The sequence below is a fragment of the Phytophthora infestans genome, genomic scaffold, assembly GCF_000142945.1.
Source record: "Phytophthora infestans T30-4 supercont1.64 genomic scaffold, whole genome shotgun sequence".
NCBI classification, from domain to species: Eukaryota; Oomycota; class Peronosporomycetes; order Peronosporales; family Peronosporaceae; genus Phytophthora; species Phytophthora infestans.
In genome coordinates this window covers 106414-126731 of record NW_003303695.1, presented here as the reverse complement: position 1 = coordinate 126731, position 20318 = coordinate 106414, and the positions used below count along the sequence as shown (strand labels likewise).

Here is a 20318-nt window from a genome sequence, read left to right as displayed (position 1 = left end):
GCATTATGCAGCATCCGGTTTGGAGGGGTTAAAATCTTTCTGTACCGAATTCTTACAACCCAAATTACGGCATTTTTTTAATTACATGTACATCAACTGTTGAAGTGATCTGGATTGTGATTGGTCAATGGAGTGATGACTCGCACAGATATGTCGAATACGCAGATACGTCGAATACATGTAACGGTACAGTAGCTCACTTCACGATCTACTTTGGACCACGCAGGACGACAATAAGCCATGGAACATTCGCATTTGCATGATCACTCTCACTCGCATGACCACGGCCACTCTCACGATCATAGCCATTCGCACGAACATGGGGCTGACCACATGATCAACGGAGACGAACTGGTTCGGCGCTTCACTCAGAACCGCGGCCGGGCACCAACGCCTGACGAAGAGAAGCAGCTGCGCGAACATGGGCACACGCACGAGCACATGGATCATGTCGGGTTCTTCCACCAGCGAGACGCGGCCAAGTCTGGCCGGGACTGGGCGCAGCGGGCCTTTACCGTTGGCATCGGTGGCCCTGTGGGTAGCGGCAAGACGGCGCTTATGCTGGCGCTTTGTCACGCGCTTAAAGAAAAATTCAGCCTAGCCGCTGTGACAAATGACATCTTCACACGTGAGGACGGCGAGTTTCTTGTGCGCCACGACGCGCTGCCCGAAGAACGTATCCGCGCAATTGAGACGGGCGGGTGTCCGCATGCGGCCATCCGAGAGGACATCTCGGCCAACCTACAGGCGTGCGAGGACCTGACGGACGAATTCGATACGCAACTGCTGCTAGTGGAGTCTGGAGGAGGTGGGCGAGCTGACAGCTACGACTATACCTCTCAAATACTAACAATTGTGCTTCGTTGTGTGGATCCGACAGACAATTTGGCCGCCAACTTCAGCCGTGAGCTGGCCGACTACATCATCTACGTCATCGATGTGGCTGGTGGCGATAAGGTTCCTCGCAAGGGCGGCCCGGGCATCACACAGGCGGATCTGCTAGTCGTTAACAAGATTGACTTGGCCCCACACGTCGGCGCGGATCTGGACGTCATGGACCGCGACGCGAAGCTCATGCGTGGGGAGGGCCCCACTGTGTTCTCGCAGATTAACCAGGGCAAAGGCGTTCAGGACATCATCGACCACGTAATTGGGACCTGGAAGGCTGTTGTTTAGGTCGCTGGCTGTTTCTGGCTGTCACTGCCCACTACACTAAATAGTTGGACAAGAGGCGTCGCGCGCTTAGCCCAAGTTGAAAGGGATAAGAAATGGGGTGGCTCATCGAGGCCGTTTCGCTGCAAAGTGAAGTGTATTGACGATCCAAAGGCAAACCGCAAGTTGTAGAGTCCACCCTTTTGCCAGCTAATCGCTCACTTAGTTGCTAGTTCTCTCGAGTTTTCACTTGCCAGTTCTCACTCCCTCACTGCTATGGTATCGGACGAGCTCACCCCGCTGCAGGCACATGTGGAGGCGCAGGCCCAGCATCTAATAGCAGTCGCTTCTGTCGTCCGTGAGCTGCAATCGGCCGAAAAGCAGTGCGGTAAGACGTACGCAGAACTCCCATTCAGCGCACTGGATGATCTAGAGCGGCTACAACGAGTCAGCCAAGGCTTGGGCCACTTAATTCACAAATGCTCCGAGATCAAAGCTACCGTTGCTCAAGATCTGACGAAACAAGTCATACGCTCCTCTCGAAGCGTTCGTACCGAACACATGAAGAAGGTTCAGCATCTTCTCTCGGAGCTGTACGAGCTTCTGCAGAAAGAAGAAGCCTTTGATTTGGCATACCTGAAGCTCCGTGAAGGTCGTTTGTACAGCGAGGCCCCACGCGTTAAAGCTCCGAATGAAAGCGAGTTGTGCGTGCATCGTGACCGGGACCAGCTGCTTCGCAAGCGAGATGCTGAGCGGCTCGCGAATCAGCAGTGCGTCACAGCGTTCCACTTCGCTGGCCGGCGTTGTGACACTCACGTACGTGGTGTGCTGTATCAGACTCGCGCCGTGTTCGAGCGTATGATCACTTCTATGACAGCTCTCATCAATGAGTTGCAAGGCAAATTAAACCGGGAAGCACTCAGAGCGAGCGCATCTTCAATTAGCAATTTCAGTGTCAATTTCCCGGAGAGCTTTCTGGAAGGATATGATTGTCACGTGGCGATCACGGACTGGATGAGCGACCTATTCAGCAGACAGTGACAGTGGCAAAGTCGCTGCAGAAAGCTTAGAAACTGGACCGTGCTTCAAGCAAAACCTTCGGAGGGCTTATTAGCTCTCAACTATCTGGGCTGATCGAATTCCACGGCCTATTGACAGTGAATATCGTTTGTATGCTCAAGTTTACAAAAGAGCGCCAAGAACGGATGAGAAACGAGCTGTCAAAGTCGTTAGAGGAGAGCTCGAGCGCAGTTAGATGCGCGTGTAACAAAGGATGAAGTTGAGACAAATGATCCAGTTCGTTGTGTCGTCAGCAACGTCGGGCTGCAGTTTGTATTACAACAATGACAACAATGAAAACTCCTGCAATACTGCTTCGAACCAAGAGGAAAATGCGCCGGAGCAGATCCAGTTTGAGAAGTTAGAGACGAAATTAGCGTTACAGCGGCAAGAAATGGCCCCTGTGTTGGAACAGACTTCGTTCTTGGCGGTCAAGACGATGGAGCTGGTGGTGCAGGACTATGCGAAGCATGTGATCAAGGCGCTTGCTGCTTTAGGGGAGGCTATTCGCGTGCAGCCTTCAGAGTATCAACGAGAATTGCGTGCGTCGCCACCACTTGAATGAAATCTCAGACAACGAACAGGATTATACCCTAAGGACGATACAGTTAATCGGCGAGCGCATTGGGCCGCTTGCAAAGAGTGTACGCAGCATAAAGGAGCCTTTAGATGTCCAAGTTCCGCTGAGTTTCGTTCAGACGGTTGTTGGAGTCACTTGGTCGGCATGTTCCCTAGGCTTCAAACGCGCGAAAGCTCAGATGTCACACCCTTTGGAGACCGTGCTGTGGTTCTTGTGACCAATACGCTGATGATTCTCGCGCTGACGAGTATTTACGCTAAGGCAAACCAGCTCCAATACTCATGGAACAGCTTTACCGATAAGCAGCGCTCCAACTCACAGGGCCTCGTTCAGATCGTGCAGTTGGCAGTTGAAGTTTGCGCGCAGTAAATGGCACAGGGACCCTGAGCCTCAGGCTGAGGGAGAGCTCGGGGCTCCCGGTTTGAAGCTGGAGACGTGTGGTTGAACTGAGAGTAACGAAAGACCTGTAACTTTGCGTTCACGGTGAACTCGAGATATTTGTCTGGCAGGCACGCTTTTGACACGCAAGTGTCATTAAAATCGTTGAATGAAACGAACGATACTGCAAGGAATATTAATCTATAGAGGCACAAAACAGTTCCTCTGCTGTTTTACTTCATATTCATTCTCAAAACCGTCGCGGACAGCAATCCCACGCAACGCAACTTGAAGTAAAGCGTAGCCATTTTAGCGTTTAACGTCTTTATTAGGAAAGGTGTCAAGAGTCTTGACTAAAGACCATTCTCCAATTTGCGTCCAAGCGCCCAGCTCTCAATCCACCAGCAATGGTGGCCAACAATGCGAACTCGAGCGCGAACAACGGTACCTGCCCCACCGCCGCCTGGCATCCGCCCACAGACGCAGAGTCGACCACATTCCGCCATCAAACGTCACTACCCAAGCTGCCGATCCCCGACCTGGAGGGCACGTGCCAGCGCTTCCTGGCGTCTGTGAAAGCTCTACAAACACCTGAAGAGCAGCACCAGACGGAGCGCAGTGTCAAGGAATTCCTGGCCAGCGACGGCCCGCGATTGCACCAGCAGTTGCTCGACTACGACAAGGACAAACACTCGTATATCGAGGACTTTTGGTATGAGGCCTATCTGAACCACCGCAGCTCTGTTGTGCTCAATGTCAACCCCTTCTTCGTATTGGAGGATGACCCCACACCTTCGCGGAATAACCAGCTTTCGCGTGCTGCATCGCTCGTGTTGGGCGCACTCAAGTTCGTCAACGCTCTGCGTCGAGGCACACTCGAGCCCGACATGTGGCGCGGTAATATGGCGCTGTGTATGCATCAGTACAAGCGCCTTTTTGGCTGCGCGCGCGTTCCCTCAGACGGTGCTGACGACGTCATGGTGGACGAGCTGTCGAAACACATTGTGGTAGTCTGCCGCAACCAGTTTTACTGGTTTGACGTCATCTGGGAAGACGGTGTTACGGCCATCACGGAGCGAGAACTGCTGGCCAACCTCAAGGCCATTAACGAAGATGCACTGAAGACCGACGACGTCGAAGCTGCGTCAAACGCCGTGGGGGTGCTGACCACGGAGCGTCGGGCCAAATGGGCCAACCTACGTACCAAACTGCAGGCCAAGAACAAAGACACCCTAGCCGTTATCGACCGCGCGCTGTTCCTCGTGTGTCTGGACACCACGTCGCCTCCAGATGCCGCAGCATTTGCGGCCACGGCACTGCACGGCACGTACAGCATCACCAAGGACGGCGTCCAGACGGGCACGTGCATGAATCGCTGGTACGACAAGCTGCAGCTCATCGTGTGCGAGAACGGCGTAGCCGGGTGCAACTTCGAGCACGCCTTCGTGGATGGTCACACGGTGTTGCGCTTCGTGTCGGACGTGTTCACAGACACTATTATCCGCTTCGCACAGACGATCCGGGCTGGTAACTACGCCTTCCTGGAGGCGTCATATCGCGCGCCGCAATTGAGCCCATCCGACACGCCTGGACGTCCGCGTGTACAGCCGCACAAACTCGAGTGGGAGCTGGATCATGAACTACAGGAAGGGATCAAGTTCGCCGAGGCTCAGCTCACAGATCTAATGCTACAAAATGAGGTCAAAGTGCTCGAATTTACGGCGTTCGGTAAGCTGTTCATCACTCAGCACAATATGAGCCCAGACGCCTTCGTGCAGATGGCCTTCGCGGCCGCCTACTATTTCCAGTATGGCAGTGCACCGTGCATCTACGAACCTGTTCTCACCAAGCGCTTCTTACACGGTCGCACGGAGGCTGCGCGTGCCATGACAGCCGACGCACTCGAGTTCGTGGAGACTTTTTTCTCGGAGAAGACGCCACTCGAGAAGATCGGATCACTACGCAAGGCCATCTCCACTCACGTCGCCAATGTGCGCGACTGCGCTGGCGGTAAAGGTCCCGAACGCCATCTCTACGCTCTCGAATGTCTGTGGCAGCATGAGAAGGCCGCTGATAACAGCAAACCCACTCCTGCGTTATTCGCAGACGACGCCTGGTGTAAGTTGAACCACTCGGTGCTGTCAACGAGCAATTGTGGTAATCCCAGTCTAAGGTTGTTTGGTTTCGGCCCTGTGGTGCCGGACGGCTTTGGCATCGGCTACATCATTAAAGACGAGGGCATCCAGTTCTGTGCTTCGTCGCGACACCGCCAGACTGAGCGCTACCTCAAGAATCTCGAGTCGTATTTGCTGCGTGTGCAGGACTTGCTCATGTACGAAGAGGAGATCCGATTCCCTCACAGTACGGCCGCAAAGAAGAAGGCGGTACAGTCGACCTTCAAAGGCTACGGATTCTTTGACGACGGCGGCCAGCCCACGGAGGTCAAGGCGCTGGCATCTATTGGAGCTGTTGGCAAGCCACTCGTTTAGAGGGAGACAGAAGGAATATTTTGTAGTGAAGTAAAATGCAAGTGAACAAAGTCAGAACCGTATTCATCATCGGTCTCTTCAAGAGAGAATCGGTCGTTTACTAGGAGATGAGCAGCTGAAGCTTTCGCGCTCGATGCTCAGTGGTTCGACAAGCAGCTCCCCCCTGTCTTTCAGGGTCGCTGTACTTGACTTGATACCAAGGGTGGACCAACGTGACGCTGAGGAGGCGAGATAAAGCCAGCAAGTACGCTCACGTTGCTTTCGAGTTTCGTAATGTTTGCAGCTCAACGACAGCCCGAAAAGGCCCCCAAACGACAAGATAAGACGCAGATCCGTTGACTCTCAGCAGCTTCTTAACATGGAATTGAGAAAAACATTCGCCCCGACAACCTCAGCGATTTCAGCGATTTCCGTAAATGGAACGGAGACGTGAAACCTGCAGCTAGTGATCGAGTCGATAAAGTCACCGTCTCCAGTTTCAACAAACGATCCGCGTTTTACGGCAACGAAACGTACGCACCCGGGTGTGTTGAGTGCGTGCTGCTGTCGAGTCCATCCAACAGGTTCTGCTACCGACATAGCAGTCCGCGACGATGTCCCGCTTGCATCGACTGGAAGGGGGTCCAAACGCGAATGGAACTTCGACATACACTGGGCCTTCATCCTTACTGCCATCGATCCCTGGGTCGTCACCGCTGGACGAGAGTGAAAAGAAGTTCATGCCCATGCCACCACAACGCAGTGGTAAACCCTATTCAAAGAAGAATACACAGCTACACGATAGTCGCATTCACTTGGAGCCACTACGCCCACCGACTGCAGGAGGCAATGGCACGGGTGGACGTATCAGTACGAGACTCACGGTCAGTTCATCATCTGGTCGAGTGTCTTGGGACTCGACGGTGATGGAAGCCGGCAGTACAATACTGGAGAATATGGCTGCGTTTCGGGAATTGGATCGCAAGTTGCAGTTCTACAAGACTCTAGCGGGCTTGAAGATGCGCGATGCTGCACAGTCTGAGCAGTCCTTGCAGAAGACACTGACCTGTTTATTGGTTGCTGCAGCCTCAGCTCTGGATGCAACGGCCGTGGTGCTTTATTCGCTATCGACGGCTAAACTTCCGGTGCTCAAGGTTGTAGCTTGCTCCAGTTCTGGCCCTGGTATTGTTGGTTTTCAGACTTCACTCGAGACTTTCTCGTTGCGTGGACTCGTCGAACAATTTGGTGTCAACGACGAGATTGCATTGACCGCGGTACCGGCAGCGACGTACGTCGTTTGTCTTCGGGATCTAGGAACGTATGACGTCTCCTGCGACGTGGACTCCGTGCTGGGGTTTACGACTGCCAGTGTGCTCGCTGGTGTACTGCCAGATGAACATGGAAGGCCGCGGTTTGTGATGGAAGCGAGAAGTGCTCAAGAGGGGCTGGCATTCTCCAAGGAATTTATGCATGCAACACTGACGGCAGTCGAGAACGCAGTGTATCCGTTCGAATTGCAGAAAGCACTTGTACGACAGACTCGATCACAATTTGTCGCACAGAAAGTGTTACGGGATACAGTCGGTCCTGGTGATTCCGCTGTGGAGAGCGAAGACGCACTAAGTAGTGAAAGATTAAGTCTCGTAGCAGGGGATTCGGAGAGACTTTCAGATGCGGAGGCTGAGTGGCTGCACTCACCTGATGTTGGGCAATTGGCTGCAGAGATTATGGCTGTTGCTCCAGTTGTATCGGGACTCTGCCTTATTGAACTGCACAGTGACAAGTGTGAAGTCCTCGCTAGTCACGGAAAACTGACGCAAGGGGAAGCTTTCTGTGCAGTGGTGGGGTCTACCAACGCGTTATTACAGCGACTACTAGACAGTGCACGCACGCATGTATGCGTGGACCTCAGTGATGATGTTGCTCTGAATTCTGCTTTACAGCGCGAGAGTAACGTGGAACAATCACTGATATTCCTGCCCGTGCCAACCAGTCGAGGAGCGAAGCCATGCGGTGTGCTCTGTCTTTGTGCGTCGAACTCGTTCGAGTCGCTAGCTGCATCGATGCTCGAAGTTGAGTCGGAATTACCATTCGAGACACAAGTACAGCCGATTCTAGCAGCGATAGCGCTGGCTCTGACTGCCAAACAACGGTCCGATGATCTGCGAGCATCAACACGACAAAAGCGCCAATTGTTGGCTCTGTGTCGCTCTCATTTGTTGGTGGAATCGGTGCGAGATCCTTCCAGCCTCGTGTCTTTGATCTGTGAAATGGGCAGTGCTGTCTTCCACACATCCCACGTGACGCTCTACGTCTCCGATACGATCAAGAAAGAGCTCTGGAGCCTTAGCTCTCTTAGTAGCGTCAACGGGTTGAGAATTCCATACGGGCGCGGTATTGCTGGCCATGTAGCTGAGACCAAGGAGCCTCTGACTGTCCACAAGCCGTACGAAGACCCCCGCTTCGATCGCTCTTTCGACGCAAAGTTTGGCTTCAAGACCGAGTGCCTTCTTACTCAACCTGTCTTGGACCGTGCTGGTGAGACGGTGGGCGTTCTACAAGCTGTCAACTTTGGTCAATTCCCTTCTGCAAGTCCTCCAGTCGCACGCTATGATGACGACGTCATGGCCCACTACTTACGCCTTGTGGCTCACGCACTGCACGTGAACTCTTCGCTTATTATTTTTGCTAAGGTGCAGGCAGATTACTGGGCAAACCGCTCAGCCCAGGACACAGCGCGTGAAGAAGGCTCGCGTACTGAACGAAATGACAGAGCTGATGCTTCTGGTGCTGGTAATGGGGAGGTTGGAGTCGATACCAAACATGAAGTGGCAAGTGTACACTCGCTTTTGGATCTGAGTGGCTTCGATGAGGCCAAGTGTATCCCTCGGAACAAGTGGAGCACTTTTGCTTATGCTTGCTGGGTGCTTGGTCGCTTTATCAAGCGCTTGGCTAAGTCACGGTCACATCAACAAGCTCAGGTACGCCACGGCCGAGCAGAACAAGGTCTCACAGATGACGACGAGGAGGAGGACAGTGATGGAGATCAGGAAGAAACAGGCAGAGTGCTCCTTCGTCCGCGTGTTCGCAGTCGTACAGCGTCTGTTGTACGAGCTAGTCGTACACATTCAGTGATCACGAGATGGCATCGTATGACTTTGGGGCAGGATGGATACGGCCAAGTGGAAGAATTACTGCGCGACAATTTCGATCCATTAACCAAATCCATCTCGGAACTGGAGAACTATGCGTATCAACTTTTCGAGGGACTGGTACTGATCGGAACGTTCCGGATTGAGATCATCACCCTTCGGATGTTCATTGGAGAACTCGCTAGCAAATACCGCGACGTGCCGTATCACAGCTTTTATCACGGCTTCGATGTGGCTTTAGCTTCGTACACACTGATGCGATCCCCCGAAGTCCTTTCGGTTATCAAGGAACTCGAGGCTCTGAGTCTATTGGTTGCAGCTCTTGGTCATGATGCCGATCACCCAGGGAATGACAATCAATTCGAAGTGGACTCAAGCTCTGCCCTCGCCCTCTGCTACAATGACATCTCCGTTCTGGAAAACCACCACGCAGCCACCACTTTCTCTGTACTCAAGAGTAAGCCCTCTTCACTGTTTTTTTTTCTTCGTTGCTATTACTCCCTGTACCTAACATGCTTGCGTTTATAGTGCCAGGCTGCGATATCCTCCGTGACTTGAGCGCCAATGCCAGAGCATCCGCGCGTACACACATCGTCCGCTGCATTCTCGGTACCGACATGAAGCACCACACCAAGTTACTGTCCGAATTGGCAGTTGTAGGCAACATCCACGAGTTCTCAAACGTGCCTGAAGGTCGACAGTTGATGCTCAACATGATCATCCACGGCGCTGATCTTGGATCAGTAGGGCGACCTCTAAGGGTGGCGCTTAAGTGGGTCGATCGTGTGTGTACAGAGTTCACACAGCAGGCGGAGCGCTCAGCCGAGCTGGGGCTCAACGTCCCACCACATCTGCTCAACTTGCAGGACGAAGCCACTCGGTGCCGTCTTCAGATTAACTTCATTGACTACCTCGTGGCGCCTCTGTGGGCGACTATCGCCCACCTTGTTCCAGCTGCCAAAGCCACTCTGGACAATCTACGAGCCAATCGACTGTACTTCAGTGAGCAAGCCACACTACTGGCAGCCAAACCTCATAACTAATAGTCGCCACAGAAATGTAATCTAGAGTTTAAAAAATAGCCGCGGGTGCAGCGACCCGACGATGTTTGGCGTCGGACTCGCCTTGGCGCTGGTGGCCTGCGGTGTCGTGTTCATTGTGCTGGGATTCCACGTACAGGAAGCGGAGCGGAAAGCTCAGGCCGCACTTCTGTTCAAATGGATGCCCAAGCCTACAGCTGCAGAGACGTCCGCGGCGTTTCTCAACTATTCAACTTTCATCTTCGCAATGGACGCACCTGAGTTCACGAGTTTTTACCTCTGGAATCTTACGAACGCTGAAGATTTACTAGCTGGAGGTGGAACAATTCAACCAAAGCTCGCGCAGGTTGGGCCGTACACGTACGAGAAGCGAACACGCAAACTTAATGTGAGTTTCCATACGATCGAAGACGAAGCGTACGACTCGGACAGCTACAGCGCTGTGAGTTACCAGGTGGCCTCCACTTACCATTTCTCCGCTGAACGCTCGACTGGCTCTGAGAGTGACCTCGTGGTGACTCTCAATGCCTCGTACGTCCGTCATTTGACCAAGCTCCACGCTCAGACTGGACGTACCGAGAGATTTCTCGCCGCCGAGTTCGCACACGCTCACATCCGAGACTACGTCAGACACTTGCAAAGCGATTTCGTAGCTGCTACCAAATTACGAGCGTTGCATGCTCTGTTACCAGAAATGATGGCACGTGTCAAGCGTGAGGGAATGGCGGCCGTGATCAATCGACAGCGACGACGAGTTGGAGATGCCAACTTACCCGCCGCTCTCGTTCGGATGCACGCGGTGGCACGCACCGAGCAGATCCCAGTCATGCTACGCGATGTGTATCGGGACCAGACCGACGTCGCACTTCCTAGCTTACTAACAAAGCAGTTTGGTCTTGCACGACGACAAGCTGTGCCACGAGTGCTGAGCAACATGTTGAATAGATTGCACGTGGAGGCTGTACCAGCTCTTCTCGGACGGCAGATTGAGACTCAACAGACCAATTTTGTGCCTCGAACACTTGCCTCTTTGAACATCAAAATGCAGCGAGTCGCGTTCCCGTACGTGCTACAAGAAGTTTTGAACGTGCCTGTCTGGAGGTCGTACCATTTGTGCTACGTGCCATCAAGAACGAGATCGTGGCGCGTGACGTAGCCACTAACCAGGCGACGATTGATAACGCAAAGCTAGCAGTGATTAATCTGTGGAGACAACAAGGAAGTTCACCGACAGACTTGGACGCTTGGATTGATGACAGCCCCACTAACCAAGAACGAACGGGGTTTGAGCTATTACCGGCAACGTCATCACTAGAACTGAGTTTGGAGGCTGCGACTCTGTTGCTAGGCTCGCGTCCGTCGAATCTCCGCTTTTTACTCGTAGACTACGACTCCGTTCAAACCGCGACCGATGGGCTTGATGGCCCTCAAACAACAGCAACAGGTTTTGCGATCTGGAAGCAGGTTGTGGCGCTAAATGAGACGGCCATCGACTGTGTTATCGAAGGCGTTAACAATGATGTGGCATTTGCAGCAGATTACCTCACACGAGAGCAACTGATGGCGATCCGAGACTACATCATCGTCTGGGCTCAGAGTGGGATTGTGCAGCGTGACAGACAGCGATACTGGCGAAACGCCTTTGCCAAACGCACTATTAGCAGCGATAGGAGTGACCCAGAGGTGGATTTGGATCTCGAACGGGTAGGCATTCAAGCAGGTTTCAGCCTTCAGCCATTGTCGACGTCTTCCGGTGGAACGACCGTGAGTGCTGACGTTGCACAGCAAGTTTGGAACTCGTCGTCGACCAATTTTTCTTTTGTGGACCCTGCAGGTTTCACGAAGTGGTTGGGCATAGTGGATGGCTCAACGACAGCGTCGACTTCGGGACTGCTAGCAGGTGTTACGGGGATTACGAGTGCCGAGGTATCTGCTATTTTGACGTGGATTAAGGCCTTACTAGACGACGGATTCATTCGACGTCGAGCTTTACGGCATTGGGCCGATGGAACCTGCACGACTGTGATGCATTTGACGCGCCACAATGGCTGCTTGCGATACGATTTAGAGCCCAATACCGACGGCTTGCAACTAGGTTTCGAAATGAACCCAGAGGCTGTGGCTGAACTCGGATCTGGAATATCAGAGAATGCTCGAAACGTGCTATGGGACGTCACGGAAGGCGTCTCCTTCTTACGTCCGGTCCATTCTTCTGATACAAAATACTACGCTGGGTGGGTACGAGCCATTCGGACGAGTAACTACGCACGTCTGATCGATGACTCCCAGCAGCTTACAACACTCGCTGTAACGGGAGTTAGTGCTCAAGCAATTGGGAGATGGCTCAGGAGCTGGGCTCACAACGAGCTATACAAGTTCACAGTGTACTATTGGTGGCTACGAAGTACCTGCTGGCCACGTGTGGAGCTCAGTGAAACTCAAGTCGGTTCTGCTACTGTGACGACGGGAGAACTGGAGTGCAAAGAGACATCGACCGAGCAAGAACAATCCACAGCAGCGACAAGTGCTAACGTGTCTCCATTCTTCACGGATGTGAGGACGTATCAAGTGACCGAAGTTACGTGTACTACCACAGGACCTACCTTTACGAAGACCCAGACGATCTATACACGTCAAGCTCGTGTATTTTCCTGTGATATGGTGTCGACGAGTTTAGCGGACGACCAAGATGATGGAACGGTGGGGTTTGAACTCGCTCCTATGGCTCAGAATGACGCAGAGCGGATTAGTCTCGCTGCCGCAATCTCACTATGGAATCCTGTCAACGAACTATCATTCCGCAATACTCAAGGATACGAGAAGTGGGTCCGCTTAGCTACGCATATCAGTGAAGGAACTAACGTAGTTGCGGCTGAAACACAAGCGGTTGCTGATGCAGTGAACGATGCGATTGCTCGAACATGTGAGGATAGTATGAAAGGTGGAGGATCAAGTTCTGGGGTTTTCAACGTGACGTTGATCGATACGAGCTGCACACAGGTGACGAGGGCTCATGTGACTAAAATTGCGGCTTGGGCGAAAGAGCAGAGTAGCTCTCAGTGGGTAAAGAATAGTCTGCTCGATCAATGGCGACGAGGTGGTGCTGGTGAATTGGACATTGAACCATATCGCGATGGTCTTCAAAGTGGACTTGAACTCACGACTGGCTGCGAGACAACTCTGTTTTCATTGAGTGCGAGTGAATGCTCGGCTATCACCAGTGGGAATGGCGCACAATATGAAGTCCCTCGTGAAGCCCTTGACCTGTGGGATGCAACTCATGCTGCTTCTATTCTATCCACTAAAGGTTATGCATTGTGGGAAGCATTGGCTGTGGCCGTAGCAGGTAATGACGGAACAAGTAAGGACTCTGCGCAGAAAGAGATAGCGAAACTTTGTAGCTCCTCCTGGGAAATCTGGATGGAGCGAGTATTCCAGTGGCTTCAGCGATGGAAATCGAATGAGCATCTGGAGCGCGATGTGCTGGGTCATTGGCTCTATGCTCGTTGTCCAACTACACCGACAACTGACACCATATCGGAGCCCGCACCTCAAACTTCCACGGTCTCTTCCTGTACAGAGTCATACACTTATACACTCTCCCCGGGTCTAGATGAGATCCAACGCAGTGCTTCACGGCCAGTTTCCTTCTTTAATGCGAATATCACCCAAGAGGCAGCACTTATCCAACCTACAAAAACTGTCGATGTGACCGAAGTTTGGACAAAATGTGTAGCCCTGACACCGTCTAGTTTCACCCAAACTGTAAGAACTCGGCAGAGCAGGAAAAAGTACCAAGTGTGTAATTTACTCAGCGTTCTTGCCACACCGGACGTGGATCTGTCTAAGGTCGCGCAGTGTTTGAGCTTAACCAAACCACACCCGTCGATATCTCTATCGAAGCAGCTCAAGTAATATGGGACGCTCAATCAGACTTCAGTCTCCTCGCTTCCGACTCGTTCTTTAAGAAATGGTATCCAGCAATCGATCGGTCCACCGCGCTCCTGACGGTTCAAAGTGACTTGGATACTCTAGCTGACAGCTCTACTCCTAGCGATTTGTCAGTGGTTCAGGACTACATCGTGCAGTGGGAAAACAGCGATGCTGCGGCTTTAAGTGTTTGTTCTCTGTGGATCTCTACCAATGTCGCTAGTGTAGACGTGGACGTTCATCAAATTGGAGACCAGCGTGGCTTCGAGCTCTACAGGAAAGGATTTTACAAGGGAGCGGTGAATTCACTGACTTTACCAACCTTGGCGCAGGCGAAGAAGCTGTGGAACACTGCGAGCGTGTACTCAATAGTTAAAAGGGATGTTGCTGTTGACGACGCTGGACTTCCCACAGGATTCCGAGCCTGGGAGGAAATGTACGAAGGGATGGACTATGAGGCCGAGCACTTGGTTGCCCAATATTCGCTTACCGAGCAAGTCATCCAACCAGCTACGATGGCGCATACGCTGAACGAGCAAGAGCGAGCTCAGTTACTGGCAGCGATGGTCGCTGAAACTTCTCTGTCAGAGGCTCAAATTCGAGGCGTTGCTCGCTGGTTATTCCATTGGGCCACAGATGACTCTCTGCGAGATTTTGTGCTTTTCCAATGGGCCACAGGTGACACTTTCCGAGGCGATTCCGAGCTGCGGTTGGACTTCGGGTCTCACCTGGAACGTCTTTATTCCTTTCCCGTCACGTCAGAGATGAGTCGTGACTATTTTACAGCAGCTTCGCCAGTTCTGGCCGATGCTAGTAGCGTCACTCAGGAAACTATGGGATGTTGCGACCACTGGATCCTTACTGAACCCTGCGAGTCGAATTCTTTGGTGTCTGATCAACGTGACTGGTAGCGGTGGGGATGTGAGGACGCCGTGCGCTCATCTCTTGGATGGCTACGGAGTTCTACAAACCACCGCTTTCGATGAATTCGTGGCACTGGTACAACCTTCAATTCCCACTAGTCCTATCAATCGGGCAACGGCAGATCTGTCAGTATTGGCGCTTTCCTTTTTGAAACACGCACTTGGATTGGTAGTCGACAATCTCCTGGTCATCGCGAAGTGGTATCGGGAAGTGCCTGATTCGTCGCTGTTTTTCCAGGTGTATCAGCTAAACGAGTGGAGCGCATCACGTACAGCAGCATCCGAAGACCCGCTGGCGTTTGGCTATGACTTAGCGTTTGTGCTCCCCTGGAATACTGCAATCGCTAGAAGCGTATCTGTATACGATCTCGTCGCGAACGTGGCCTACGTGGGTGCCGGTAAAACAGAGAAGACAGTCGGAGAGTGCGGGAACTCCTTGTCACTACTTTATACGCTGTGGGACGTCTCCAATCCGTCGTCATTTCTCCATCCAACAGGAGTATTATCATGGCTTTCATATGCACGTGGAGAAATCGATGAAGCAGAGCTAATTGGTTCCACTAATCCATCAGCAAAAGTGACCAAGGACCAGCAGTTGGCAGACTCCACAGTCTCGTGCTTGTGCCAGATTGTTGGACACTGGCTCCAGTCTTGGTCAAGTCACCCGAGTGCTCGTCTGTTTATTGAAGAGTTTTGGATCGCACCGCTCACCCAAGGCTCAGGGTCGATAGCTCATTTACTTCCAAGTGCGACTGACATGGCTAAGGCATTTCCCTTAAGCAAATTGAAGCCGGATGGCCAGGTAAATGCCCCAGTCTTTGCTAGCACAACGGAGTGGTGGGTTGCTGCAGCTCGAATTCTACTTGATGTCTCGGAGTCTGTAGCGTTAACTAACCCCGGAAAGGGGTTTGCAATGTGGACAACGCTACTGGTCGACTGCTTTTCAGCGGATCGGGTTGGTGGAGGTTGCAAAAGCTCTTACAAAGTCGTCTCAATACCAGACGAGCGAGACTCAGGCAATAAAAGTACTATCGCGCTCCCTCCAGGGGCGTATGGTTGCTGTATCCAGCACATTATCAGGCGTAAGCGACGATGTCCTGCTAGCCTATACGGTATCCATGATTCAGGAGCAGATTGTGCCCTGGTTGATAGCGTTATTGGATCACAAAGTGCTGGAGAAGTATATTCTGGAGCGTGTACGCCTTGCTAACGATGACACGGACAACACCATTGCTCCTTTGACCTTCGTGGATTTAGCTGCAATTCAATTCGTTAACGGTAGTGTCACGGGAGCCAATTACTCTGTCCGCGACGGCAGTACTGGACGCCTCCTTCTGAATGACAGTGGAAGTCGATCCGAACGCTTCCCACTTGAGGAATTTGTTTTTGACGCCCAGAATGGCGTCGTCGTACAGCAAACGAGCACCTTCCTCCCTGGCTTCGCTGAGCTACGCTCGTTCTGCACTGAAAGTTGCCAAGACCGTCAGTTTTTGTACGATCACGATATCGAGTGCAGGTTTGGTACCGACTACACACTTTTAATGAGTGATGCCCGCAACCTTTGGACTGCGTTCGGTTATGATGATAACACGTTGTGGAGTTGGCCTAAGCTCAATATCTCTGGTAGTGCGTTGGAAAGTGGAGTACCTCCCCCTTCTGCACTACCGAAAACTACTCGACGTGCGCTACTATTGGATGCATTCCTAGCTCAACCGTTCGAGACAATAGAACGGTGTGTAGCTGTGATGGAGACTGTCGTCGAAGCCTTCGATAGTGACTGGAGTGCTCAAGAGAAACAATTGATCTGTGTGGACAGAACGGGAGAGGCTGATGTTGGACCCAATGCAGTGTACTTACAGCTTCCTGGACTACAAAGTATGTACGACAAGCCTGTAAGCTTCGTACGGGATCTTCAGTCTTACCTGCGATATGTAGCTACCAAGTTTGGATATGAACCAAATATCCTCGGGCTGCCTCCCAGGCCTGCCCGTAAGAAAGGATCTCTCTCGTCATCGTTAGCTTACCCTACAGGGGGATATTTTGCAGCTTCAATGATATCCCAGATTCTATTCGCTTCGCCACCAAGCGAAGAAGGCCAATCCTCCGGTAAAACTCCATTGTGGGCCAACTCAACTGCAACTGAGCGTGGAGCCTCAATGTTTGAACTCGTAGCTGCATTGGAAGATAACGCTGCACTGTACAGGAAAGGCAAGAGCGTCGTGGGTCGTCTACTAGCGGTGGATAGCTCTACACTCATGAACGCATGGGGTGAAAGCGTGGAGCTCAGCGGGGTTCGAGTGACGGATGGGTCCCAGTTTACAACTGCTGTACTTACGGGTCATGGTGAAAACTCGGCCAAGTCGGTCGAATTTCCACCTCAGAAGCTCTACTTTTATTGGGGGTACGCTCGTCGTGTGGCTCAGATCTCATTCGACAGCATCACAACTCGCTTTGGCGCATCAACGATGCGCTACGTGATGAACTGGACGTTGTTGCCATCGGGACTCCCGAGTGGAATTGTGTCTTCATCGGCACTGACCTCCCCCAGTCTCAATATGAGTTTCCTCTACGATGATCTGCCACTGACACTGCAAAGTAGCTCGTCCTCGAACGCGTCGTCGTCCGTGTTTGATGTCGATCTTCAGACGGGTGTAGTAGTGCATCGCCGGCTCGTGTGGCAGCTCACGGCCCACATTGGAGATCGCCATGTGCTTGATGCCTGGCATAGTGATTTAGCTGTAGGATGGCTCCCGATGGTATGGATCGAGGAAGAGGCAGGGATGTCCGCCACAGCTACAATGACAAACCTGAGTCCATTCACAGCCAAGACGTTGTCCTTACTAGGATTCGCTGGAGGCGCTTGTGTTATAGCTGTCGGATGCCTGTTGGGGTACATTTCTATTCATCGAGCACGCTTGATTCGCCTCCTTTCCATCGTCCCTGAGACATTAACTGTGAATGGTGGTGGTGCAGAAACGAGAGCGACGAAGGACTTAGAAGACATTGATTCTGAAGGAGTTGACGTGGTTGATGCATCGACGGAGGTCATAGTTAACCGGACAGAGATGCTGGTGACGAAAATTAACTCAGGTAGGTACCTCGTAGATTTAGCTCCTTGGGGGCATCTTGAATGAGACTGAGGTCAGCATGTTCTAAAGTACTGTAATGACCCTTGTGTGGGTTGGCAACAAGTCATTTGATACGTTTGTTGAAGCAAGAGCTCTTGTCGATTGGTTTTAATGGACTTAGAGATCGTTATTCGCATTTCTCTTAGTGTGCAGCCTCAGTTGTCTCGAAGGTTCTCCTAAAAGTGAAGAAGAAACTCTCTGTCAGTATTCAGGTGTAGACAACGTAAATCTGCGCAAGTCATAGGAGTCCACTCACGTTTCGGCGTCTTCAGCGGCCGTCAGAGAGAAGCGCTGCCTACAGAGATTACACGCGTCGGCACTTGCCACCTTCTCGCAACTGCGCGTCCAGACGTCGCCAGGGTACGAGAGTCAGACGCTGCGAGGTGGAGATCCAACCGGAGACCGACGACGTCGGCTTGGACGCCTCCATCCGCTTTCTCCAGTCTCGTATCGCGTCGCTGGAGCGTTCGACGCTGCTGCGCGACTCGGCCACGCTGCTCTGGCGCGCCAACAGTTCGGCCGTGGCGCTGGACCTCACACGAGAGTATTTTTTGCAGTTCGTACACGGCTACGACTCGGAAGATAGCGAGCGTAGCGCCACCACGAGCCGCTTCACGGCCAGCGTCTTCCGCCCGGATATTCTCTGTCGAGACTTCCAGGGCCTTCAGGCTTACATGGACCAGTGGGAAAAGTATACAACGTTCCACCGGAAGCTGACCTTCAGACTCAATACTGCGCGGTGGGTAGACCCTAATGAGGACGACCCCCGTTGCGCCGTGACGGTCTACCAATGGTGAGCTCCACGTAACCTTCACGCAGGACACACTTAAGTTTCTGTACCCTGCGCTCTTCACGCAGTCGCGGCACAACCCCCACGAACGAGCGATAGTCAAGACGCTCGTGGGCAGTCGAGGCAGCCTCCCTACAGAACTGGTGCTACACTTTGACAGGCAAGGCCACGTTTTCGCCTTTGAGTCGCGCGTGAAGTTCACGCCGTGAACCTCGTGTCGACTCTGTTGGCTGTGCTACATAGCCCCTCGGCCGCTATCCACGCGCATCAGTCGTCGATCATGACGGCCAATGGTCATTGGCAGGCAGCGACTGATGCCGAGGAATCCGCACGACGAGAGCGGATGCTGCCCAGGCAGTTGCTATGAGCTCTACACTGACAATAAAAGAGAGGTGCAAAGAGGATGGACATGTTCCAGCGTATGGAGACACAAGGGCGGTGAATTGCGCCGCAAGGGTACTATGAATCTGGATTTGATCACTCTCGGCCCGCGCGCGCTCTGCAGTGGGAGACCCGTCGAAATCACCGTTGAAAACCAACAGCCGATGGGTAGCACTCATATAACGATCGAATGAGGCCCACACTCCTGAAGGGGAGACAGCGCTACGAGCCTGTAATAATGCTCAGAAAATCTTCCCTCGGAGAGAAGATAAGGTGCTATCAGCATGCACCTGAGGTGCACTCCAACGACAATGTAGACACCGCCGGGAAGACGGTGCTGGAACGACTTGAAGGACTGCGATCCATACAGGACCGCGTCCCACGTCAAGTATCGTCACTGGGAAGATGGAGACAGGTTGTTCTTACAAAATGAAGATTGCAGAGTGACAGCTTGAAACGGGTGGCTACCGAGTGAACCGTAGAAATAGTTATTCTCCGGATAAGTATCCGGTAGCTGCTAGATTTAATACAAGCAACACTTGTCTATGTGAGTTACACCAATGGGGCGACTCTTACAATTAATTGGTAAAAGCGATACCGGTTTTATTAACCCCTTGCTTCCCGGACTTATTCACGAGGGTATATTTTACATCGTCCCATATAAGTTTATAAGGCTGTTTGTATGTGGCTCAATAAACAAAGCTCAGGGTTTGGGGAGAGTACACAATCCTCTCAATCCAGTACTGCACCCCGTTTTCGCGAGGGTGGACCATATAGGGAGCACGCTGTAATTGCACAAAACAGTACCATCATGGCACCGTGAATTACTTAAAACACCGTCAGAATGTGTCAGCACAGAAGAGTGCTGTAGTAACACAATAAGTGGTTTCGGCTCTGCTCGCTGCAGGAAGCGCGCAGACAAGGTGAGCTTGGGTCTTCGCTGGCCTATCAGCGGTGGCCGTGCAGATATGTGGCGAATGTGGCCCACATAGGTTTAAAGCTGCTGGACGTCACTCGCAGAGCTCCTGTTCGGCGAGTGTGGCCATGCCGAAGCGTGTGCCGTGGGAGGAGAGGGCCGTCGGCATTGACGCTGCCGCGGCCGACGCTGTGATGGAGACGATGAAGGCGTTCGAGATCCAGAAGAGTCAGACGATGGCATGCAGCATGTGTATTGACGCAGAGCACAAGATGCGTTACCGCCTACTTACATGCAGCTCCGGCCTTTGCTGCGAAGCTAGTGAGTTAGACTGCGAGTGGCGAGGAAAGATCGTTACGTGCCTGGAGACAGCGCACGTATCTATTTTCGAGTATGGAGCTCACAACACCCGTGTATCCTC

The 20318-nt window shown here is 52.5% G+C and overlaps 5 protein-coding genes across 5 annotated transcripts; all 5 read left to right on the top strand.

Annotated features, from left to right (window-relative positions):
• Positions 1–208: 208 nt before the first annotated feature.
• PITG_17908 (urease accessory protein ureG, putative) lies at positions 209–2204 on the top strand (the record flags this gene model as incomplete). Its single annotated transcript, XM_002896196.1, has 3 exons — positions 209–808; positions 881–1146; positions 1459–2204. The coding sequence occupies 3 exons, from the start codon at positions 334–336 to the stop codon at positions 2191–2193; spliced, it is 1476 nt and encodes a 491-aa protein (XP_002896242.1).
• Positions 2205–3476: 1272 nt separating this feature from the next.
• Positions 3477–5658, top strand: PITG_17907 (choline/Carnitine O-acyltransferase, putative; the record flags this gene model as incomplete). Its single annotated transcript, XM_002896195.1, has 1 exon — positions 3477–5658. The coding sequence occupies one exon, from the start codon at positions 3577–3579 to the stop codon at positions 5656–5658; it is 2082 nt and encodes a 693-aa protein (XP_002896241.1).
• A 593-nt stretch (positions 5659–6251) lies between these two features.
• Positions 6252–9832, top strand: PITG_17906 (3'5'-cyclic nucleotide phosphodiesterase, putative; the record flags this gene model as incomplete). Its single annotated transcript, XM_002896194.1, has 3 exons — positions 6252–7190; positions 7317–9246; positions 9318–9832. 3 exons carry the CDS (start codon positions 6252–6254, stop codon positions 9830–9832), a joined length of 3384 nt encoding a protein of 1127 aa, XP_002896240.1.
• A 691-nt stretch (positions 9833–10523) lies between these two features.
• PITG_17905 (uncharacterized protein) lies at positions 10524–17626 on the top strand (the record flags this gene model as incomplete). Its single annotated transcript, XM_002896193.1, has 7 exons — positions 10524–10880; positions 10931–13645; positions 13696–13896; positions 14029–14530; positions 14574–15637; positions 15699–17464; positions 17506–17626. 7 exons carry the CDS (start codon positions 10524–10526, stop codon positions 17624–17626), a joined length of 6726 nt encoding a protein of 2241 aa, XP_002896239.1.
• Positions 17627–18484: 858 nt separating this feature from the next.
• On the top strand, positions 18485–18967 carry PITG_17904 (uncharacterized protein; the record flags this gene model as incomplete). The annotated part of the gene is made up of 3 exons (XM_002896192.1): positions 18485–18586; positions 18630–18796; positions 18844–18967. The coding sequence occupies 3 exons, from the start codon at positions 18485–18487 to the stop codon at positions 18965–18967; spliced, it is 393 nt and encodes a 130-aa protein (XP_002896238.1).
• Positions 18968–20318: the final 1351 nt, after the last annotated feature.